Raw genomic sequence first — 25,460 nt, forward strand, 5'->3', positions numbered from 1 at the left:
AAAACATACTCAACAAGGAAATGTTTACAAATTAGTAAAAGAAAACAGACCAAAAAATTACCATGTTTTAAAATCCATTTGTTTATTCCAATCTTGTGTGTACTAAGCATACACGGTAGATCCTAAGAGCACTCCACTCTAACACCTCAGTAGCTCAATGAGTTTTAACACTAGGAAGTGGTGTATACAGTGGCATACGGTGTATACAGTGGAAAAGGTGCTGTGATTTAGCTCTGGACTCCACTCCTATATCTACCACCTTTGTATGACCTTGAACCTAAATTTCTTCATCTGGGAATGAAGGGCTGCCCTTGAATTTCATCTTGCTTAGAATATTGAGCATCAACACTTAGACACTTTTGGCCAGCTCACAACCTTCAGAATTTTTTTTTTTTCCTGAAACTATTTTACTTCCATTCAAGCTAAAGTTTCTATGATCTCCCTAAATGTGTGTAAGCATCTGAGGCTTAAGGAAAGAGGCAATTTAGAAAGCTGTGAATATTAACCCCCATTAAAATTGTCAGGCCCTGTTAGGATTATTGCAGGTCCTAATTTTAGTGTGATTCCATAGAGGAAGGACCTGGAATATAGGACTTGATAAATAAATATCTGTTTAAATGAACTGAACACTGCATTTGTCAGTAGTTACACATCATTATTCAGTAAGTGCATTAAATGTTTTTTTAATTATAGTGGCAAAACACACAACAAGAGAATGTATGAGGCATGGCTGAGTATACAGGTCTCTGCATGTAAAATGTCCAAGAAAAACCTATGTTTTAATGTTGGTCATGACACTGAATATTTGAGTGTTTTAATTTTTTTTTTTAACATTTGTTCATTTTTTGAGAGACAGTGAGACAGAGCATGAGTGGAGGAGGAACAGAGAGAGAGAGGAAGACACAGAATCCAAAGCAGGCTCCAGGCTCTGAGCTGGAGCACAGAGCCTGACGCGGGGCTTGAACGCACGAACTGTGAGATCATGACCTGAGCTGAAGTCAGAAGCTTAACTGACTGAGCCACCCAGGCACCCCATGAGTCTTTTAACCATCACTTCATCTCTCAAAGAGTGACCTATAAAGTTTTCAAACTTGATTGTGGATGTTCATCCTCAATTATGAGGATGTTGAATGAGGGAGTTAGGTTGTGTGTTTGAAATGCATGGAAACTAAAACTAATATATAAAGAAAGAGGATTGTTACTTTCAATGGAAATTGTAGTTTCATTATTCATAAAAAAGATAATTTCATTTGATTCGAAAGCAGGGAAAAAATACTTCGCATCTTAGAGGAAGTCACATATAACACTGGCTTTATTACCATAGAAAATGCTACCCTCTTGTCTCAATTTTTTTTAATCAAGTTTTCTTACAGGAAACAGTTAAAGTATTTTTAAAACATCCTTCAGTGAAAGATGATTCAGACCTGGAAGGAAGAACATCCTTTATGTGGGCTGCTGGAAAAGGCAGTGATGATGTCCTTAGGACTATGCTGAGTTTAAAATCTGACATTGATATTAACATGGCAGACAAATACGGAGGTACAGGTAAGAACTGGGAGACTTGTTCCATTTGCTTTCTTTAGGGTTCCAAAGTGTATAGGTGCCCTACAAGTTGTACAGTAATGCCTGAAATCATTGTTCCTAATCTAATATTGTTTGACTTCCATTGGCACATTTTAAGTTTGGGTTACCAGGATATCACTCCAAAAGCTTTATTTCCTCCAAGTTTGATGGCTCAAATTAGCCTATGTTTCTACCAGGTGAATGGTGGCATTTGGTTTAAAAGCCTGGTTGCCCCTTAAACATGATTATGAGAACTCTTCATGTCGTTTATCTTGGTATAAAAAAATAAATAAATAAACCTGTACTTAAACTATGCATATTTAGTAGTTATCGATCATGCTTCAAAAATACAGGATTATATTTTAAGGAATGCACATATCTATGTATGTCTCATTTAATGTGCTCTTTTCTCAGATTTGAAGAGCATCACCTCCTCCCAAATCTCCCATTTTAGAGATAACCCCCACATGACTCTTGAAGCTTCAGAGCTTCACGTTAGATTTGCATCCAAAGCTTTCAGTAGATCCTTCTTTCGCTCTCTTTTTCTTTTTTTTTAAAAAAATTTTTTTTTCAACGTTTATTTATTTTTGGGACAGAGAGAGACAGAGCATGAACGGGGGAGGGGCAGAGAGAGAGGGAGACACAGAATCGGAAACAGGCTCCAGGCCCTGAGCCATCAGCCCAGAGCCCGACGCGGGGCTCGAACTCACGGACCGCGAGATCGTGACCTGGCTGAAGTCGGACGCTTAACCGACTGCGCCACCCAGGCGCCCCTCGCTCTCTTTTTCTAAGAAGAGGCCCCTTTAACTGTGTGTTGGCTAATAAGAGAGGTATGAATTTTTTTAGCTTTCGTTGTCAACTTGGAAGTCTCTACCTTGGGTACTATATCATAATTACAAGTCAGAAAAAGAAAGAAAATCGCACATTAGCACAACACAGACCAGAATAAAAACTCAGCTACAAGCTTGTCAGTGTTTTCTTACTTGTGGCAACACAGTAGAGCTGTTTGCACCCACCAGAACTACTGATGTGGCATTTGGTGGGGAGGCAGGGTTATACCTAACAATCTCCCTCTCTATCCCTATGCCACCACCCCTTCTAAACTGTTTTTTAAAGAGTTTTAGGTAATACCAATTTTAATAAAGACTTGAACTGTCAAGAGTATTTCTTTATCAGCACTTCACAGTAGACCTTAAGCTTCTTCTTTTTTTACTTTTTAACTTGTTTTATTTTTTATTTTTTTAAATTTCCATCCAAATGAGTTAGCATCTAGTGCAACAATGATTTCAGGAATAGATTCCTTAGTGCCCCTGACCCATTTAGCCCCTCTCCCCTCCCACAGCCCCTCCCGTAACCCTCAGTTTGTTCTCCATATTTATGAGTCTCTTGACCTTAAGCTTCTTAAAGAAGGGTATATTGCAGACATGATATGTGGGACATTGAGTTTATAAATGGTCTGAACGTTTCATTTTTTGTCAGACTCCCATTAGTATGCAGGCTTTCACTCCATCACTAGCTTTGCTTTTAGTTTAACTTTGTCGTGTATTTTAATAAAGTATGGGCAAGGATACTTCCATCCTTTTGACCAAAGGTGTCTTTCTGATGTGCCCCATGGTTGGAGTTCAGACATAACTTCTTCTCAGATTCGTCAGTTCCCTGGCTCTTTCTCTTAAGGGGATTCTATTATATGTCAGACATGCCTTCCTGCCATTTCTCTTCTACGAGAGTGAGTTTGTCTCCATCATCCCTCTACAGGGTTGTTTTTGCTTCCCATGAAAGAAGAGTTCTCATCAACAGCCACATACAGACATTATTTGGATCTTCACTCAAATAAACTGAAAAAAAATATATAAAACCATCAGAAAAATATGGGCATTATCTGTGTATTCAATATGGCGGAATTTTTGCTAATGTTTTTTAGATATGATAACGGGACTCTCCTGTCTTTGACATGCCAGGGCCGGGGCTCTGTAGACCACATTTTCCCCTTTGCCAGCAGGTGCCCTGCTAGAATCCACCCATAGGGGGCAGTAGAGAGAAACTGGAAGCTAGAAGAATGGGATTACACCTTCCTGTTTGCTTACTATTCTTGTTTTGGTTTCCTGTTCCTGTCAGCATCACCCTAGTCAGTCTTCTTCAACACAGCAGTGATAGTTTGTTCCAGTGGTGATGGTTAATTTCTTGCAATTTCTCCAACACTCACAGTACCAGCCCCAGAGCACCAACACCAGTCAAGCAGAGCCCTGCTCAGAGGTCTGAGTTTCCACTCCACAGGGCTCCTCTTCTAGGCTTTTAGGTTTTAACAATTCCATCTTCTTCTTTATGTTCCCCTAGTCCTAGAATTGCTGGCTGTCTTCTGCATTTACTACCTCTGGGATACCTCAGTGTTTCCTTTTTGCTTTTTCAATTCTTCAATCCATAGCTAACACATGTGCTCACAAGCTGGGGGGGGGGGGGGGGGGCGGGGGCGTAGAGAGAGGGAGAGAGAGAATCCCAAGCAGGCTAGGCATTGTAAGCGCAGAGCCGGAAGCAGGTCTCAACCTCACAAACCATGAGATCATAATCTGAGCCAAAATCGAGTCCAATGCTCAGCCAAGTGAGCCACCCAAGTGTCCCTAAATTATATTTTAAATCTTTCTGCTTCTCTTCATCTCCACTCCTGCCACCCTAGCTCAAGCCACCATCATTTTTTACTGAGTCTTCTTCAATAGTGTTAGCTGGTCTCTCTGCTTTCATTCTAACCTACTACAGTGCCTTCTCTTCAGAGCAGCTAGAGCAATCTGATTAAAGCACAAGTCAAATACTGTCACTCACCTATGTAAAGTCCGTCAGTGTCTTCATCACTGGGTCCTATGTGGCCACTTATACCTGGCCTTCTCTACCTTACCGACTTACTTGCCTTTATTCGTTGTGCTGCAGCTTCCTAGCTTTCCTTAAACACATAGATTCACTCCTGCCCTTGGACCAACTGTTCTCTTTGTCCAAACTCCTCCCTCTCGAGATCTCTACATTGCTCCCTCTTTCTTTATGATTCAGGTCTCAACTTCAATATCAGCTCCTTAGCAAGGCTTTCCATCACCATCCGTTAAAGTGGTCTCCTAGTCACTCTGCATATCAAGGTACCTTTTAATACTCCCATTATACCATCTGTCACCATCTGACACTTTCTTGCTTATCCATTCCATTTTTATTTTGCTTCTCCTACTAGAACGTAACCTTATGTATTTTGTTCTCTGCTGAATTCCCACCCTTACGTTAATACCCAGCCCGTAGCAGGTTCTCAGTAAATGCCTGGGAATCTGTGTTTTTTTTTGTTTTTTTTTGTTTTTTTTAATTTTTTTTTTTTAATGGTTATTTATTTTTGAGACAGGGAGAGACAGAGCATGAACGGGGGAGGGTCAGAGAGAGAGGGAGACACAGAATCTGAAACAGGCTCCAGGCTCTGAGCTGTCAGCACAGAGCCCGACGCGGGGCTCGAACTCACGGACCGCGAGATCGTGACCTAAGCCGAAGTTGGACGCTCAACCGACTGAGCCACCCAGGCGCCCCGGGAATCTGTGTTTTTATAGGCATCCTAGGTTTGGTCCATGGATCACTCCTTATGAAAGAAACATTGTTCTAGGCATTATAGAGCCATGATACTTAGGAAGAACTGGCCCAGACCTCTAGGCACTTATGCTGGCAAACTCAGAACTTAAGCAGTGGTGTATTTAAATAGAATTTAAAGAGTAATCCAGGGGCGCCTGGGTGGCGCAGTCGGTTAAGCGTCCGACTTCAGCCAGGTCACGATCTCGCGGTCCGTGAGTTCGAGCCCCGCGTCAGGCTCTGGGCTGATGGCTCGGAGCCTGGAGGCTGTTTCCAATTCTGTGTCTCCCTCTCTCTCTGCCCCTCCCCTGTTCATGCTCTGTCTCTCTCTGTCCCCAAAATAAATAAACGTTGAAAAAAAAATTAAAAAAAAAAAAAAAAAGAGTAATCCAAAGAGTAATGACATAAGTCAAGTGCTAGAACGAAGTAACATAGGCACAGGTCAGCATAACATGAAACTCATATATAGTCAAAATGACTCTTTCAAATCCCATTTGAAGGCAGACCCCATTCCTTCTCAGGTGTTTTCTCCAATGTTGAAACAAGTTGCTGCTTCTTAAATTGGGCCCTGAGGAAATCAATGGCTTGCATTTGGAGCCATGTTGTATGAAAAATGCACTGAATACAGTTGGATGCACATACCCTCTGTACCACATGGGTATGCAGACCGATGGCAGGAATAGCACGACTAAGCCACTGAAGGGCTGGTAGATTGACACCTCCCATCACACCAACCCTCAGGGGCAGATGTTTATTAGGGGGTTGGTGGGCAGAATTGCCTGCCTCGTTTAAATCATTTCTCTTTTGTCATGTTTTTGTTCCCTTCCCCTCTAAGAGGGAGGAAAAGATAATAAAGTAGTAACTGAGGAAAGGAAAGCATTTCAGAGCAACAGGATGGAAAGAAAGAAACCATGAGATGAGAAAGATAGACAGGAAGGGGGGAAATGTGAGTAGTACATATGAATAGAAAGGAAGATTCAAATCTGTAGAAGTGAACAATAGAGAATCCTTAAGATTAAATTGCATTTAGCCAAAATGAAGACATCAGAAGAGGAAAAGATACACAGAATAAGAAAAAGGTGACGTTGTTATCAAAGAGTTCTTTGCTTTCTTTTGCTCCCTTTCCAGCATTACATGCCGCGGCCCTTTCTGGCCACGTCAGCACCGTGAAGTTATTGTTGGAAAATAACGCTCAAGTAGATGCCACTGATGTCATGAAGCACACTCCACTTTTCCGAGCCTGTGAGATGGGACACAAAGATGTGATCCAGACACTTATTAAAGGTTAGTTATTGAGAGTGCTCCTACTAAGTCTCTCTCAGAAGGTAGGAATTGTTGCATTCGCTGAAACAGCTTACAGGCAGAGGGCCACCCGGGTGGACAGATGGAGGGAGGAGTGCCCACACGTACGCATACATGCATGCATGCACACATGCATGCGCACCTACACACACACACACACACAGGCGCGCACGCACGCATGCACACACAAGCATCCGGAAACCCGAGGGCCACTCCTAGTTCCACCTGTTGGTAGTTATGTGATTTTGGAAAAACCACTTCACCTGCCTGATCCTCAGTTTGATTTCGTGTAAACGGAAAATGACTCCTACCCTGACCAACTTACAGGCTTGTTGTAAAAATCCAAAGCAGATAGTATACAATGCTAAGAGCAAAGCGTTTAAGGGACTGCTGTTTTCAGACTCCTTTTTGATCAGTGCTCTCTATGTTCAACATTTTACTGATATTTTTGCTTTTTCAGGTGGAGCAAGGGTAGATCTAGTGGATCAAGATGGACACTCTCTCCTACATTGGGCAGCACTGGGAGGAAATGCTGATGTTTGCCAGATCTTGATAGAAAATAAGATCAATCCAAATGTGCAAGATTACGCGGGAAGAACCCCTCTGCAGTGCGCTGCCTATGGCGGCTACATCAACTGCATGGCAGTGCTCATGGAAAACAATGCAGACCCTAACATTCAAGACAAAGAGGTAGAAATTCTAAGTCTTTTCTGTATTGTTTGCTCCAAGGTGTTTATTTATTCTTCATTAACTAAAATAAAGTAAAACAACATTTTACCAAGTAAAGAGATCACTTATAAATTTATGTGTTAATTAAAAATGAGTCTTATTTTTCCCTGTTTTCCTTCTAGTTCTTGTCTCCATAGCCATATATAATTTAACAAAGTCATAATACAGAATGGGAATAATTTCATAACTTCTTAAAATAAACATACATGGTATATGTGTATGTATGTGTATACATACATATATGATACTTCATAAACCACATTTTTGTTTTGTTCACTTAAAATTATCACCAGCGTTTTCTCCTTTGGTATATAATTTTCCACATAATCATAGATGCTGAATATTCCAAAGTTCTAAGAGCTTTATGTTTCATAACTCATTCAATTTTCACAGCAACTTTCTTTTTTTTTTCAATATATGAAGTTTACTGTCAAATTGGTTTCCATACAACACCCAGTGCTCATCCCAAAAGGTGCCCTCCTCAATACCCATCACCCACCCTCCCCTCCCTCCCACCCCCCATCAACCCTCAGTTTGTTCTCAGTTTTTAAGAGTCTCTTATGCTTTGGCTCTCTTTCACAGCAACTTTCTAAAGGAGTTGCTATTATTATTCCCATTTGCAGGGTAGAAAATCGAAGCTCATAGAGCTTAAATAATTACCCTAAGGTGACAACAGGGCCAGGGTTGTTGTGGAGAGTCAGGATCCAAACTATGTTTGTAACCCCAATTTTAAAATTAAATAAGTAACTTCCTGTTGCTGGATAGTTTTTTGTGATAGTATAAATCACATTTCATTAATCATCAAAGTGCATTTAACTTTTTTTTAATTGTATCCTTAGAATAATTTCCCCTAAGTGAGATTATTTATTATTGGTATATGAATATGATTCAGCTCTTATATATTACTGCCAAACTGCTTTCTAACCCATGTGGGTTAATATCCACTTCCCTAGCCATATAGGATTGTATTGACTTCTCTCAGTCTTGCCACTATGGACTTTTTTTGCTAGTTTAATTGCATTAAGTCTTCAAAAATACTGGCATATTATGTTTTTCCAAGCCAGAAAATATAATTTCTATTAATTCACTCAATATATATTTATCAGGATTGTTCCTATATGTGAAAGTGACATAATGAAAAATATGTAAAAAATAGTTCTTGTACCTATGTTATTAGAAATGCATCTTTTGCAATCTGTAGTATCTTCTACATTTTTTTTTACAAGTTGCTGGTTTCTTACATAAGTAGTATACCAAGCTACTTTCTAGTGTTTTTAGGTCTTATGTACTGTTTTGGATTATGTGCATATACAGCCATAGCATCTGTGAATAGCATGCCTTATTGAACTGTGACCTCCAATACAATGTTGAATAGAATTGGTGATAGTTAGCACCCATAATTCATTCTGGCTTCTCAAGGGGAAAGCTTTAACTATTTCACCATTGAATACGGTGTTTGCTATAGGTTTCCTTGTATTTCTAGTTGCCAAGAATTGGGGTTTTTTATTCACAATTAGCCATTTAATTTTTGTTAGATACTATTTCTGCATCTTTCAACATGTGTTTTTTACCTCTTTGCTGTTTACATGGTAAATTAAAAGGAGTTAGGAAGTAGTTCCTCTTATTCTCCTAAAGAATTTGTGTAATACTGGTATTACTTCCTTTTAAATGTTCAGAAAAATTCCCTGGTGAAGCCATCTTATCTAGAGGTATTCTTTGTGTAAAAGGTGTTAATAACTGACTCAGCATCACTAATAAATACAAGACTATTCAGATTTCTAATTATTTTCTTTTCAGCCACGGTAAGTTGCATTTTTTGAGAAATTGATCCATTTTATTAAAAATATCAAATGTTTTGCATAAGGTTGGTCACATATTCTCTTACCTTTTTTATGACTATAGGACCTAGAGTAATTTCCTCTTATTCATTTCATATATTGGTAATGTGTGTTGTCTCTTTTGTTTTTAAAAAAATTTTTCCATCTTATTCATCTTTTCAAAGGACTTACTGTCTTTGTTAATTTTCCATATTTGAAGTTATTTACTATTTCATTGGTGTTTACTCTTATCTTTATTATTTCCTACCATCTACTTTCCTCAGGTTTGATGTACTATTTTTTCAAAGATTCTTTTGGTGAAAGTTTAAGTCATTGATTTTTTTTTTAGTATTCACTTCCCATGTATGTATTTACGCATGATTCTTATTCTAAGCCTGCGTTAGCTTTATCCTGAAAGTTTGGATAAGTTGTACCATCACTGGGGCACCTGGGTGGCTCAGTCAATTGAGCATCCAACTCTTGATATTTGGCTTAGATCATGATCGCAGCGTGGGATTGAGCCCTGCGTCCGGCTCCACTCTGAGCATGGACCCTGCTTCGGATTCTCTCTCTCTCTCTCTCTCTCACACACACACACACACACACACACACACACACACACAAAGTTGCACCATCACTATAATTGGGTTCAAACATTTTCTAATTTCTATTTTGATTATTGTTTGGCCCATAGATCATTTAGAAGCATATTGTTTAATATCTAGGCAGTTTGGCATTTTCTCATTATCTTTCGATTATTGATTATGTTGGTTTCCTCCTGGCTGCTAAAAAAAAATTATCACAAACTTAGTGGCTTAGAACAGCGTAAATGTATTATCTTACTGTTCTGGATGTCAGAAGTCCAAAATGGGTCTCATGGGGCTTAAAAATCAAAGTGTGGGCAAGATTGCATTCCTTTTGAAGGCTCTAGGAAAGAATCTGTTTCCTTAATTTTTCCAGCTTCTAGATGCTGCCCTCCTTCGTTGGCTTGTGGCGCCCTTCCTCCATCCTCAAAGCTAGCAATGACTAGCTGAGTCACCCTCACACTGCATCACTCTGACACTCACCCCCCCCCCATCTCCCTCCTTCAGTTACAAGGACCCATATGATTACATTGGGCCTGCTCAGATCATCCAGGATAATCTCCCCATCTCAAATTCAGCTGATTAGCAACCTTAATTCCATCTACAACCTCAATTCCCCCTCTCCAATATCATAACATAGTTACAGATTCCAGAGATTAGGATGTAGACATCTTTGCAAAAGCATGCATTTATTCTGTCTACCACACTGATTTGTAACTTCAGTTCTACTGTGGTCAGAAAGCAATCAGAATAACACAATTATTTTATTTTATTTTATTTTATTTTATTTTATTTTATTTTATTTTATTTTACTTTACTTTACTTTACTTTACTTTACTTTACTTTACTTTACTTTACTTTACTTTACTTTACTTTATTTCAGAATTATTTTAATCCTTCAAAGTCCTTTGAGGCTTTCTTTGTGGCCCAGCCTATGATCGATTTTGGTAACCGTTCTATGTACACTTGAAAAGAATACTAATTGTGTCATAGTTGGATGCAATGTTATATATCACTTAGATCAAAGTTTTTTACTGTATTGTTCAGGTCTTCTATATCTTTGCTGCTCTTTTATTTATTTGTTCTATGAACTATTACAAAGGATGGGTTAAAAATCTCTCACCGTGATTATGGATTTGACCATCTCCCCTTTTAATTTTGTCACTTTTTGTTCTGTATATTTAATAGCTGTGGCATACAGATTTAAGTTGTGATATCTTCCTCTTTGACTTCTTTAAAACTATGAAATATCCCCCTTGTATCTCTGGCAATGCTTCATGCCTTCTTTATTTTTCATGGTATTAAATTTTTTTTTAAGAATACAGGTCATTTATTTTGTAGGATCTCGCTCAATTGGAGTTTGCCTTATGATTCCTCATAATTAGACTTAAGTTTTACATTTTTGGTTAGAATATTATACAAGTGATATTGAATCCTTCTCGGGGTATCACCTCTAGAAACATATCGTTCCTTTTAACATAGTATTAATTTTGATCACTTGGTTAAGATACCATCCATTTTCTCCACTGTATATTTAATATTTTCCCTTTTCATAATTAAGTATGTGTCCAAAAATACCTACTCCAAATACACCTGATTTTTGTTTATGCTTATAGGGAAGAACAGCTTTGCACTGGTCCTGTAACAACGGATATCTTGATGCCATTAAATTACTGTTAGACTTTGCTGCTTTTCCTAATCAGATGGAAAATAATGAAGAAAGGTAAGCTGTTGATGAAAAGAATGTATTGTTGTTCAACTCACATCCTTTCTGCTATATGAAAAAAATCTCTATATAAAAAAATATATTAAAATTTATATAAAAAAATTTAGATACTAGTTCAGAAGTAATAAGTATACTCATAAAGAAACACCACACTACAGTAAGAAATCCTAAACCTAAAGAAAAGTGTTGATTTAGAATCATGGGATTTTAAAATTATTCAGAACTTTAGATATTACTTCTGGCAAGCTCACATTCTACAGATGAGGACACTTAGGTTCTTGCGGCTTGTAGCTGGCATAAAGTCAGGGGAGTCCTGACTGACTAGACCTAGGAATTTGGTCAGGACAGTAGAATATGTCTTATGTTCAAGAAATTTCTCCTGATAAAGAGGTTATTATCAGTTAGTGGACAGAGGTGCCATCATGTGGCATGAAAAATAAGGAGAGGGTGAAAGGATTGAATAATGTAAGATTCACAGAGTTAGGCTGGAGTTATGCCCCAGGGCCCAGGCCCAATAAAAAGGAGCAGACACATGGGGCGCCTGGGTGGCGCAGTCGGTTAAGCGTCCGACTTCAGCCAGGTCACGATCTCGCGGTCCGGGAGTTCGAGCCCCGCGTCGGGCTCTGGGCTGATGGCTCAGAGCCTGGAGCCTGTTTCCGATTCTGTGTCTCCCTCTCTCTCTGCCCCTCCCCCGTTCATGCTCTGTCTCTCTCTGTCCCAAAAATAAATAAACGTTGAAAAAAAAATTAAAAAAAAAAAAAAAGGAGCAGACACAGTGTGAAGTCTAAGCAGGAGACAGTGTTGGCCATCTTGGATCTGGGAAGATTCTGAACATGTGACTTCCGCACCTGAGCTCTGCCTGGCCAGGTCTGTGTTTTGGAACCATTCATTGTTCATGGATGCTATAACTGCAGTGCTTCCTGCCATGACACCAGCCCCACCCCCATAACCACTGCCAGTTCTGTGGGAGATTTTGTGGAGAAGGAGGGACTTTTTCTAGGCCACCTGTTTGTGTCAGGAAAACTGCTCCTCCTTTCTGGGGTGAACCCCTTCATCCCTCCCACTACTTTCAGAACCCCTCCCCATTAAAGATAGCCTCCGCCTATTATTTTCCAATTTATTTCTTTTCTGAAGTTTGTCTTCTCTGCCTATAAAGCCCTCCTGCTCTCGGGGTGCCTGCACTGCTCCGTTTACCCTTACTCACAGTTCCCGCCTTTGCTGTCTGCCTTCTAGCCTCACATTTACGCTGAAACAGTGTCTGAGTGGTCTCTGACAGACTCCTCATTGAGAAATCATATGTTGGTCCCCCTGTCTACTCTCATTGGCCTTTCTGCATCGCCTGGTTCTGCTGACCCCTCTTCTTTACCTTTACTGAGACTATCTTCTCCAAGCTTCTGTGACAGTTTAGTTTCCTGATTCTCTTGCAATTGTGTCTGCTCCTTCTCCATTTATTTTGGCTCCTTTTCCATTTTTTTATTTTTTAAATGTAAACATTCTTCAAGGATTAGATCTTTCCTCTCAGCGCATCTCCACGGAGGCTTCAGTAATCACCTGGGTGCCGGTGAGTTCTAAATCTGTCTTTCAGACTCAGTGTCTCTCCTTGGTTCACACTGTCATTTCCTTTTTATTACCAGCACCATTGTCTAAATCTTGCCCTCTTTGACTCATTCCCGGGACTATCGCAATGCCTCCTTGCTGCTCTGCACCCTTTGAAATTTCCCTCCTTCAGTTCATTTGCTTCCCAAGTAGCCTCCCTAAATCATATTTCTAATATAATTGTTAGTCACATCATTCCTCCATTCAAATGCAGTCCCATCTAAGAAGATTGTTCTGATCCCCGAGGCAGGTGTTCCAAACAAAGCTCTCCCCCACACTGTGGGTTTGTATAGCATTTAGCACACTTCACTTTATCTGATAATTTTATGTAATCCTTTTTCCATGTTAGCAGAGAACTCCTGAAGAGAATCGTCATCTCTGTGTTGCTCGCAGTACTTTTCAGGAAGTAAGTGCTCAGTAAATAACTGTTGCATTGTTGAGTTGATGCTTTCAGGCTCCCAGTAGCTTCCCCTGCCTCACACCTGCATTAGAAATTTCTGGAATTCTTTAGGGCACCCGGGTGGCTCAGTTGGTTAAGCATCCAACTCTTGGTTTTGGCTCAGGTCATGATCTCGCGGCTTCGTGGATTCAAGCCTCACATCAGGCTCTGCGCTAGCAGTGTGGAGCCTGCTTGAGATTCTCTCTCCCTCTCTCTCTGCCCCTCCCCTACTTGTGCTGTCTCAGTCTCTCTCAAAATAAATGAACTTTAAAAAAAAAAAAAAAGAAAGAAAGAAAGAAACTCTGGAATTCTTCGAGTACATACAGTATTAGGTAAATCAGACTAGTATGTCTTACTTTGGAAGGGGTTGTATAAAGAACTCACTGTCTCTATTATAGTCAAATGACAACTGCAAAACCAAGAAGACTCGAAGATTTAGGGGTTTGGACATTGAAGGAAGCTGGAAAGCCAAGCAGAATCCTCAAGGCTGAGGTTTTGACATGAAAGCAGATATGTGAGAGAGAAGATTTCGCTCTTAGAAATCCCATAAAGGCAAAAGGGAAAGGTTAAGAATCCTAAGGAATTTGTGGTGATTTATTAGGTCTATCAGAAAGGATTTATTCTATAACAGTATTTACTGCCTGACTGCTGTTTTCTTAGGAAACAGTAAAAACATTTGTTGTTGTAATTCAGTTCCCATTTTTAGGGGAAGCCTTAAATTTCAGGCCTAAGTAAGAGTATGAATTAAGGTGCTTACTGCCTCCTAGAGTAAACATATGTTAATTACAGACCAAAAGACGGAGGGAAAAATCCTCCTAACTGTACTTGCCAATCTTTAGATGAAAAGAGACAGTGGCAATATCCCAGTCTCCTTTAATGTTTCATCAGCAGTGCACCTTGACGTGCAAATGTCAGAACCCGGCTCTGCCTTTGATGTTTATTGACATTCCAGTTTAGGCCTTCCACTCATCCCATCAGACCATTCCTGCACAGGCAAGGCCAATTGTATCTTGTCTCTTGGCTTTATCTACATTGTTTCTTGACTGGTTACCATCAACGTGGTGCTAATTTTTACTTCTCATGCACGGACACCAAGCACTTGATGTGCACTGTATAGACATAATTTTTGCCAACTACCGCTGGCTTTCAGTCAATAACTATCTGACAGCCACCCTCCGGCATCGATGGGAATATTCGCAGCACTTGAGTGTTTCTAAATTGAATTTGGGGTGAAGAAAGATTCAATAGTAGTAATTTGCAATATGGTCAGTGCCCAAACACTAGGCATAGACTTCGGTCTTAAAATATTTCTGGATGTTTGGACTGTGTTTCCATGAATCAAATATTGACCAAGAATCCTAATTTGAATAAGCCAATTATAAAGAAGGCATTTTTTTAGAAAATTGGGGAAATCTGTGTTTGGAGTGGGTACTAGATTTTGCTAAGGAATTCCTGTTAATTTTGCTGAATACTGTAATGACGTTGTGCTCGTGTCCACATTATTTATGGATCAATACCGCAGTGCAGAATGATTAAATAATAGGAGGTCTAGGATTTGCTTTAAAACACTTCAGCAAAAATAATAAGAAAGGAGTTGGAGGAAGCAAATGTGGCAGAAATCTTGCTAATTGTTAAATTTGGGTAATGAGCATATAAATGGTTATTGTGCTATTTTTATGCTTGAAGTTTCTCATAATAAAAATACAGTTTTTCATGATAAAGATATTTAAAATACAATTTTCCATCCACAAGTGGCCTGAGAGATACAGCAAAGGCAGAGGTTGGGCCTTACTTTCACCCACCAGATTTTGATAATCCTGCTTGTATACTGTGTGAAAAAGACACTCCTATTAGTAATTCTAGAAAAGATGATCAAACCTACTAAATGCATACGTAATTTGCACGTTGATTTGAGAAGCAGCTTCATTCTGTACGAGGATTATATTCCAGGACTGATAGATGTGCTGTGGAAGGATTACTGAACAGGGAGTCCTACAGTCTTAGTTCAGGTCTGGGTTCTGCAGGGAACTAGTTACATAACCTTCAGCAAGTTGCTTAAACTTTCTGAATGTATTTACTCATTTATGAAATGAAGCTGTTAAGCCAAAAGACCTCCAAAATTCAGTTTAGCTCTACTGTCATAGAGTTCTGTGACTCTGATAATTTTTTCCATTGGGAGAGAGTACGGTCATGAAAAGATATTTTAGAATACATAGTGATTACACTTATCTTGATCACTTCATCACTGTATTGTGCACCTGAAACTGAGTCAGTACGGTATGTTAACTATACTAGAATTAAAATTTTTTTAAATAATAAAATTTTAAATAGAATATACAGTGAAAAATTTTATGGGGCGCCTGGGTGGCGCAGTCGGTTAAGCGTCCGACTTCAGCCAGGTCACGATCTCACGGTCCGTGAGTTCGAGCCCCGCGTCAGGCTCTGGGCTGATGGCTTGGAGCCTGGAGCCTGTTTCCGATTCTGTGTCTCCCTCTCTCTCTGCCCCTCCCCCGTTCATGCTCTGTCTCTCTCTGTCCCAAAAATAAATAAACGTTGAAAAAAAAATTTTTTTTTTAAATTTTTAAGTTCTTCTGAATTTACAAGATGCTACCTACTTATAGATAATGTTTTTAAAGTTTATGTTGGCACCTCTACCATAGGGCCTTCTGGTCCCTGAACAGCGAAGACAGATCAAGATGTCCTAAAAATGAGAGTTTCTTAATTCTAACATACAGACTTCCTTCTGAATTCAGTTTCCTTATAGAAGTGACCAAACCACCCTTTGCTTATACTGAAAAATCTCCTCCATTGACGTCTGACTATGACTGTCAGGTGAATTTTGAAGAGAGAAAATCTCTATAATCACTGGATGATTTTCTGTGTCTAATCATGCATCCATATAATCATCAGTTTTTCCACCTCATAAATCAGCTTATCATTTCTTCGTAACACCTCTGATTGTGTTGGATTAGTAACAGTCTCCCAGAGAGGAATCAGATCAGTAGCAGTCGTTAGGTGGCCATAACTCCTAGCTTGGGTCCTGTGGGAACAATATCGATGACATGTGACCATGGTATCACAAACCCTGATGCAGTGCATGTCCTATAATAATAACGACAACAGCTGACATTTATTAATTGCTTCTTTTATGCCAGGCACAGTGTTATCTTCTTTGGATTTATCATTTCATTTATTCTTCATGCCAAATCTGTAGTGAGGAGAGGTAAGTTGGTTAAGAAGTGACAGTCAGCATTACCATTGTTGGAAGGTAGAGTTGGGATTTTATTTTACTTCAATTTTTGTATTTTTTTGCATTATTTTAATACTTAAAATATGTGTCATTATTAAAAAGTAATCATTTAAAAAACATACCTGCCGAGATAATAACACTGATTAATTCTAAGGGGGGGGGGATATAGATGACTGTTATTTTCTTCTGTGTATTTATCCAATTATTTTATATTTCCAGAAATAGAAAGGATATATTTTAAGAAAGGAATTTGCCCAAAATTATACATCTAGAAAGTAGCCAGTTGAGATTCAAATATATAGCTATAGGACAATAAAACCCATCTTTTCTAAATAATATATTTATCAAAAAGGTATGCACAGTGTACAGAATTTAAAAGGTATAAAAAGGCATAAAAGGGGCACCTGGGTGGCTCAGTTGGTTAAGCATCCAACTCTTGATTTCGGCTCAGGTCATGATCCCATGGTTTGTGGGTTCGATCCCCGTGTTGGGCTCTGTGCTGACAGCTCAGAGCCTGGAACCTGTTTCAGATTCTGTGTCTCCCTCTCTCTCTGCCCCTCCCCACTCACACTCTGTCTCTCTCTCTCTCTCAAAAATAAATAAACATTAAAAATAAATAAATAAAAGGCATAAAAAAGCATTCAGTTAAAACTAAATGTCCCTCCTACCCCTGCCTCTGAGACAACCAGTTTCCTCCCCAGAGATGTCGCTGTCAACCAGTTTCTTGGTAAACTTCTAGAGATATATTTTACATCAATAAGAATACAGGGATATGTTCTCTTTTTTTATTCAAAAGGAGCATGCCATAATACTGTTCTGTTGCTTAATTGTTTTTCTTTTTCTTCATTTAACAAGACATCCTGGACATTGTTCCTTATTTTATTCATATGCCACAGTAATGGCTGCATTATAGAAATGACTTCGTTACACAAATAGCCTGTACTTTATGTAAGCAGTATTCTCTTGATGGATCCTGAGGTTGTTTCCATTCTTTAACTATTTCAAACTGTGCCTCTATGAATATCCTTACATAGAAAGCATCACACACACACACACACACACACACACACACACACACGCACGAGAGCAGGTCTCTGGGATATATGCCTGCAAGTGAAATGCCAGAGGACAGATGTGGGAACAATTTTGATAGATACTGCCCAATTGTTGTCTCTGAAGATTAAAGTAGTACATAGGGAGCCTGTCTTTGCATCCTTACCAGCACAGTGTGTTATTAAACTTTCTAATCTTTGCTAACCTGCTCATTGGTTAGCTAACCTAACTCTCCTTGTTAGTCTTAATTTATATTTCTCTTAAATGAGTGAAGCTGCACATATTTTTATATATTTAGGAGCCATCAGTGTTTCCTGTTTTGAGGACTCTCTTTTGTTTTTGGTGTTTTTTGCCCTGCAAAATTTTGTTATTTTTATGTAGTTGGATTTGTCAATCTTCTCTTACAGTTTTGAGTTTTGTACTATTTTTATTAGAAAAGACCTTCCCACTCTAATTTTTAAAAAAGTCTTCCCTCGTTTCTTCTAGTACTTCCACAGTTTCTTTTTCTATATTTAGGTCTTTGCTTCATCCAGAACTCATTTTCATGTAAAATCTGATACAAGAATCTTCCTTTTTTTTTCCAGATGGCTATGCAGCTGTCCCAAAACTACTTAATAAATGCTTTCTGATTTAAAGGGCCATCCTCTTCATATACTAAATCTGTCCATTTGGAGATGTATTTTTTATTTCACAAGCATTAACTATCAGTAGTCCCAGGCTTAAACTTATGAGTCCCACAGGAAATTATCTGCAGTACTTTTTCAGATAGGAGCAGGGTATTATTTGGCACATGGGGAAGAAGAAAAGTGATCATGTGTTCCTATAGCCCCCGGTTTGTGAGCCAGCAAGCAAGACCCAGGAACCATCATGGTCAATGACACAAAGCACCTGACCCCAGCTCCTGCCTTGTTTTGTCCCCTCAGAAAAAAAAGGAACAGCCCTGGAGTACACAAGATAGCCTTGCCTGAGGAAGAGTCCACATGTCAGAATGAAGTTTCCTTTGCTGCATAATATTGGCAGCTGAACTGTACCTCAGGTTACATGCCAACACTTACAAAATACCTTCCTCCTTCAGGTACACTCCCCTTGACTATGCCTTGCTCGGTGAGCGCCATGAAGTGATCCAGTTCATGTTGGAGCACGGCGCCCTGTCCATCGCAGCCATACAAGACATCGCTGCCTTCAAAATCCAGGCGGTCTACAAAGGATACAAGGTCAGAAAAGCTTTTCGAGATCGGAAAAATCTCCTCATGAAGCACGAACAGTTGAGAAAAGATGCTGCTGCCAAGTAAGTGAGAGCTGTGGACATTATGTTCTCACAGCCCAGAATCAGGGTGGAAGGGGGCACGGGGCAGGGGGGGTGGGGGGAAGGGGGGCAGTGGCCAGGAAGAGGAATCCAAAGAGGATCAGAAAGAAATAATTTTGATCCCTGTCCCCGTGTCACACCCCACCCCCTTTTGCCCACTAGGCCTGCGGGGCACTGAGGCTACAGGAAAGGACCAAGGCCCAGTCTCTACTTGGTGGCTGGCTGTTCGTCTAGGTTAGCCCCTCTGGTTCGAACCCAGGGACAAACCACTGCCACAGCCACGATGGCAAGGAGTGGGGGGCAGGAGCTTACCTACAGGAAGCTACAGAGAGATAACTGCTCCTCCTCCTTCCTTTCCTGCCTTTCCACAGGAAACCAACACCAGTTTCTAACCTACTTCATGAGAAGCATCTAGTTTTGATTTGATTAAAGCGACCAAGTTGTGTGAATAACTTGCCCTCGCCACCTATTCCTTATCAAATCTGTACTAACTCATGTGATGTGTTCACGAAATATTGACCGGGTTCTTACTGTACATACAAAACTCTTGGCTAGAGCCTTTAGAGAAAATAGTGATTTTGCCTCAAGGACCTCACACTATTTTTATAGACTATGTAAAATAGTCATGTGTGCCTATTACATACACAGTGTGATTATTTTACCAAAAGTGATTGATTTTAGATTATGCCTTGGTTTACCTTTTCTTGGATGCCTTTGTTGGGGTGCTTTATTTAGCAGGGGACTATTGCATCAGGAGGTATAGGTCCCCAAACCTCTGATGCGGAAGATAACGGGCAGAATCTTAACTTCCTGGCTGGATCGTGAATGTTTCTAAATCTTGAATCCTTCCATTTCTTGCCCACAAGGGGGAAGCAGGTGTGTAATAAATAATAATTTGAAATAATAATAAAAGGCAGGATAAGCCATTTTAGTGAGAAGTTAAATGCCACTGTGAACTGGGATGCTAACCATAATGTTAGCCTTTGGTAGATGAGATTGACAGGAGGACATCATTTTCTGTGACTGAAGCTACCGCAGTGGTGGCATCCTAGGAAATACTATCTTGCACGGTTCTCTTTATGAGGTTCTCTTCTCTTCGCTTTTGCCAAAGAATCCAGTTTAACCTGAGGCCTCTCCACGTGCCTCTTCTTCTATCCTTATTAGGAAATTTCCTTGCATGAGAATGACAACTGTTAAGTAGGTATTACTTAATACACATGGCAAATTATCCTGAGTTGTAAGTTAAATATTCTCTGTAAGGGATGGAATGCTATATTTCCTTCCATCTGATGTTTCCATAAACTCAGGTTTTTATGGGTGAGAATCTGTTTTCAGAATCTGAAGTCACACCTACCTGAATATGTTGGTGGGACTGTACAAAGGCAACGACTTTGTATATCCTCCCCACCCTGCACACCCCCCCCACCAAAAAAATTAAAAAAGAAAAAGGAGTGCATTAGTCCAAACACATTCTACTTCATTAGCATAGAGAGGGGGCCCTGGAGTCCCCAAACTCCCTTTCCAGCAGAATAGAGGGGTTGTAGGGTAACACAGCATCCATCCTCTGAGCCTCAGTTTTTTCATCTATGAAACATGACAAACTAGACCAGCTGACTTGTAGGCACTCTCCAGTTCTGTGGAACCTCCGCCCCAGTCTTCTCTGTTAATGATCTCAGTCTCTTCCTTCTCTCCTTTGCCTGCAGTGCTGCCTAGTGGCCGTATACCCCGGGGGCCAAAAGTTTGGACAGGCACTGCTGAGTCAGCATAGAGCCGAGAACCAAGAATCCATTTGTCAGAAGATCTCCTATGGAGAGGAAGGGCTTTCACTTCAAGACATGCATAAATAGAGCCTTAGAATATTTTTTTTTCCTAACCAGGCCTTTTGTGACTCCAAGTCCTAAGGGTTTGAAAAGGTAGGGGGATTAAGGGACCATCTAGCCCAACCCCCCCTTCGTTGTTATCCTGGTTGGTTTCACGGTTATGGACAATGGGTCCTCTTTGTTCTTAGTTCTTAGTTTCTGAAGTTCATTTAAAAAACTTTTTTATTACTTTTTTTTTGAGAGAGAGAGGGAGAGCAAGTGGGGGAGGGGCGGAGGGAAAGAGAGAATCTTAAGCAGGCTCCACACTCAGCACGGAGCCTGACGTAGGGCTCAATCTCACGCCCCTGGGATCATGACCTGACCTGAAATCAAGAGTCATATGCTCAACCAGCTAAGCCCCCCAGCACCCCTGAAGGTCATTTTTAAAAACCTGTTATGTGGGAGCTGTGCTTACTGAGGTAATATCTGAAATGGCCCAAACTGGGAACGGTAACCTCTTTCCTTTTTCTCAGTCACAATCTTTCCTTTATTAGGTGTCATTATTGGAAGTAAACAAATTTCTTACAGTCTAACCATCACCTCATATGGTGCTTGTGGGCATAGGACTCCAAGAGAAATATTTAAAGGGAGAAGAAACTGATTTCATTTGTTTTAATTTTATTTCTCAAAAGTTATTTCTTAAGATCTGAGTCAGTGTTTAACTTTGGATGTGGTTTGGGCTTTAGGGAACAAAAATCAGAATGCTGACTTCAGTCCTCGCTGCTACCGCCTCGCTGGCCAAGGTGACCCAGGCACGTGGCACCGCCTTGGTCTACCTTTCCCAGCATAGCACATCGGGATGGCACAGATCACCATCCTTAAAGCAACAATGTGAAAAGAACTTATTAAACTTCAAATGACTTCTCATTTACTGATAGAGAAATTGGGAGAGAGCAAAGTTTTAGTTATGCTTTCCAAGGCATGTCTTTCAGAAAATACTATTTAAGAAATACCTATAATCCACTTAAAAGCACTTTATAACTCACACTGCACCACCTATGTTGTTGCCAAAAGGAACATTGCTATAATTTACCTGCCATAGCACACAGTTGAATGCACACTAGACAAGACTGTATTTATGTTGATCACTCTTGTCCCCGGAAGCTTCCATTTTGCTGGGTTTTTATTTCACTCTCTAATCCCAGCTCTCTTCTATCTCTCCATCTCTTCCTTCTCACAGCTTTTTAATTATACCATCTCCACACTGAGGTCAGCTCTGCAGACTCGCTCCTTAGACTTCTACTCATGCTATACATTTTTTCCATTGGAAAGGTGTCTACTCATGAAACCTCAGTGACTTCATCTCTGTAGATAGCCCATTAATCTGTCTCACATCCTGACCTCCTGGAACTCTGATTCCACATCATCAGTTGCCTAGTGGGCATTTCCACTTTGCTGTCCTTTTGTGACTTGCCAACACTTTCCATTTTTGTGTCTTGTTGTCACTGTCACTTCAGACTCACTGTGAAACCTACACCTCATCAGCACAGCCTTTCTTCTCGCCTCCTGATTTCCCTGCTAGTGATGCTACCATTGATTCTGTTAATTCCTCTTGAAATGTCCTCTTGCCTCCATTCTCATGTCCCACCATGCTACATGGGCCATTGTTCTTGAATACCATCCATGGTCCCACATAAGACCCTTCATCATTCTGCTTCCGCTTCTATCTCTAAGTCCCATTTCTCTCCATGACTGCCTCCCTCCCACACCCTCACACTTGAGGGCTCCGCCATCCTGAACTTCCCTCACTTCCTCACATTTCCCTTTCCTTAACTTACCATACTCTTTGGGAGACCTGAGCTGCCTTCTGGCTACTTTATGAAATTGCATATGTCTCCTAGAGTTAACATAATCAAGTCCAGTTTGAGTCATCCAGTTCAAACTCTTGTGATGCTGAAGTCCCTTCTAAGGAGGTTGTTCTGTGTCCTCAAAAAAGTCAAGTGACAAAGATTTCAAACAGCACATTCCAGTAGAGTGCAATTCTGTCAGAAGTTCCTTTCTACCTTTTGGTCTTGAGATACCCCTTAAAGCAAAAGAGAAAAGTCTACACCCTTTTCCATAAACCAACTTTTAGATAAAGAAAGTGCTCCTGGCACCCCCACTCCTACCCCAAGTCTCCTTTTCAATTTATAATAGATCCACTTACTGCCTGCTTCCCTGAACATCTTCAGTCTGGCAATGAGTTTCTCCAGGGTTGATCCATAAGCCCGACTCCTCTGCTCACATTGTCGTCTGACCCATGGGAAATCACTCCTATGATTCCACTCCATTTCATCCCACTTCTCTGAGCCTCAGTTTCCCATTTCCCAAGAAATGAAAAGATTTCTTAATCCAGGATGGGCTCTGGGGCTCCATGAATGCCCTGAAACTGTATGCAACGGTTTGTATATCATGAGCATATGGACATTTTGGGGGAGGAGACCTACATGTTTTTATCACAATGTCAAAAGAGTCCATGAGTCACAAAGAGACTTTTTTTTTTTTAATTTTTTTTTCAACGTTTATTTATTTTTGGGACAGAGAGAGACAGAGCATGAACGGGGGAGGGGCAGAGAGAGAGGGAGACACAGAATCGGAAACAGGCTCCAGGCTCTGAGCCATCAGCCCAGAGCCTGACGCGGGGCTCGAACTCACGGACCGTGAGATCGTGACCTGGCTGAAGTCGGACGCTTAACCGACTGCGCCACCCAGGCGCCCCACAAAGAGACTTTTAAAAACCATTAGACTAAATGATATCTGAGCTCCCCGCTCCTCAGCTCTAACATTCTATAAGTCAAAGGTCCTAAGACACGTGACATTTTCTTCTTCCCTTGAGAGGAAGTCAGAGACCAGATATTACTCAGCCTGTTATTCAGTGACAATGAAGAGACAGAATCGTACAGAAGACCCCATTACATACCACACAACACCAACTGAAAAGGTTAGAGCGGAACCTTTTATGCCTTGTGAGGTAATCAGCTTCCTCTCCCTGGAAATATTCCAGCAGAAACTGAATTATCATCTCGCCGGGGTGATATACAAGGAATTTCTTTCAGCTGTATGAAGAGCCAGTCTTTGAGATTTCTTCTGAGTCAAAGATTCTCTGAGACCTGGGTTGCATGTCCTCGCTCACGCTCTTATAACCTCTCAGTTCCTTCCCTCTTTCTCATTTGACACCCTTTCTAGGTGTTTTTTTTTCTTCCAGTGTAGTCACTGCCTCCCACATCCCCCATAGTTCCGTGTAGATCCCTCCATGTTGGCCCTCATCACATCCAGAAGCCATTATACGCAGAACCATCTGCAGGAGTGAATGGGCCTCATTCCCCCACTAGACTGTCAACTCCTTGGGAACAGGGATTATATTGTGTGTCTCCATATGTCCAGTCTCTTAAAATACCTGAGATTTAATAAGCATTTAATCATAAAATCCTAAATGTTTAATAGCTGCCCCTACAGTGGGTCTGAAACCTTACATGTATCATTTTTCATTCTCGGCCTTAGTGTCCCCCCTCAGCCAAGTGGGAAGCTTGGGCCAGATACTCTCTTAGGTCTCCTTCAATTCTGTGGATCTCTGTAAGAGTACCACTTTAATTGTTTGCCCTACTCAGGCAGGAACTATGTTTACATACCATTTATCCTCACAATACACACTGGTGCTTCTGTATCTGTGCCTTTGGCTTCCTAGCTCCCTCGATATTTCTCATGAGCAAATTACCATTTGACAGGTTTATGACAGTTCTTTATTCTGATTCTTAAACGTAAGAGCAAAGGGGGTCACCACTGCATGTATTTGAACATGAAACCACTGTGTCGCTTCCACAGAGGGTTGTGTTTGCCCACTGCTGAAGAAGGGAAAATTCTCTCAGACACTGCAGAACAGTGAACAGGCTCCTTCCCATTCCAATGGAGTATTTAGATTTCCATTGCCATGAATGCAGGACCCACAAGAGGTTGGAGAGAGATGATTAAAGCGGCTCTTGTAGGAAAGGGAGTTGTGTGGTTTCATCAATGAGCATCTCTGAAAGTATCATCAGGCCAAGCCCTGTGGCTCTTAGACTGCAAGGAACCCATGCCAGACACTATTTCTTCACTTCTAACTAGATCCTGTCACGGGGCAGCTTTATCTTAACAGCTTTACCTAAAAAGCAGTAATGACCAATTACATTTATATAGTACTTTACAGCTTACAAAGTTCTTATATATTGGTTCATTAAGTCCATCCAATCATTCAGTAAGGTAGACACAGGGCAACTATCTTTAATCTCATTTCATAGATAAGGAAAATACCACATAGAGGTTAACTGTCCTGAAATTACACAGCTAGTAAAGGAGAAAGATGGCACAGGAATCTCAGTCCTGCCCTAAGCCAGGACTCCTACCAACCACACTTAGGCTGCAGGCTGTCTCCAGGTGCCAGCATCCGTTTGGACAGGCCAGCGTGCATCAGCCCTGCTTCCCCCCACCCCCCCTCCCGCCCTCCCTTCCTTCCTTCCCTCCCCTCCTTCCTCCCTCCCTTCCTCCGTCCCTTCCTCCCTTTCTCCTTTCTTTCTTTTCTTTCTTTCTTTCTTTCTTTCTTTCTTTCTTTCTTTCTTTCTTTCTTTCTTTCTTTCTTTCTTTCTTCTCTTTCTTTCTTCTTATACTTATAAGTGTAACCAGAATCAGGCCCTAAATC

The 25,460-nt window shown here is 40.6% G+C and overlaps 1 protein-coding gene across 6 annotated transcripts in view; it reads left to right on the forward strand.

The window, feature by feature from the left end:
* Positions 1 to 25,460, forward strand: part of INVS (inversin) — a 158,240-nt gene that overhangs the window by 93,305 nt on the left and 39,475 nt on the right. For all 6 annotated transcript variants that reach the window (XM_025912772.2, XM_086683591.1, XM_086683594.1 and 3 more), the window contains 5 exons: positions 1,374 to 1,545; positions 6,277 to 6,432; positions 6,911 to 7,140; positions 11,197 to 11,303; positions 18,720 to 18,932. In XM_025912772.2, coding sequence (XP_025768557.1) covers positions 1,374 to 1,545; positions 6,277 to 6,432; positions 6,911 to 7,140; positions 11,197 to 11,303; positions 18,720 to 18,932 — 878 coding nt within the window. The remainder of the gene's footprint in view (positions 1 to 1,373; positions 1,546 to 6,276; positions 6,433 to 6,910; positions 7,141 to 11,196; positions 11,304 to 18,719; positions 18,933 to 25,460) is intronic.

This window comes from Puma concolor, chromosome D4 (assembly GCF_028749965.1).
Source record: "Puma concolor isolate L17-30 chromosome D4, mPumCon1.1.hap2, whole genome shotgun sequence".
Taxonomy (NCBI): Eukaryota; Metazoa; Chordata; class Mammalia; order Carnivora; family Felidae; genus Puma; species Puma concolor.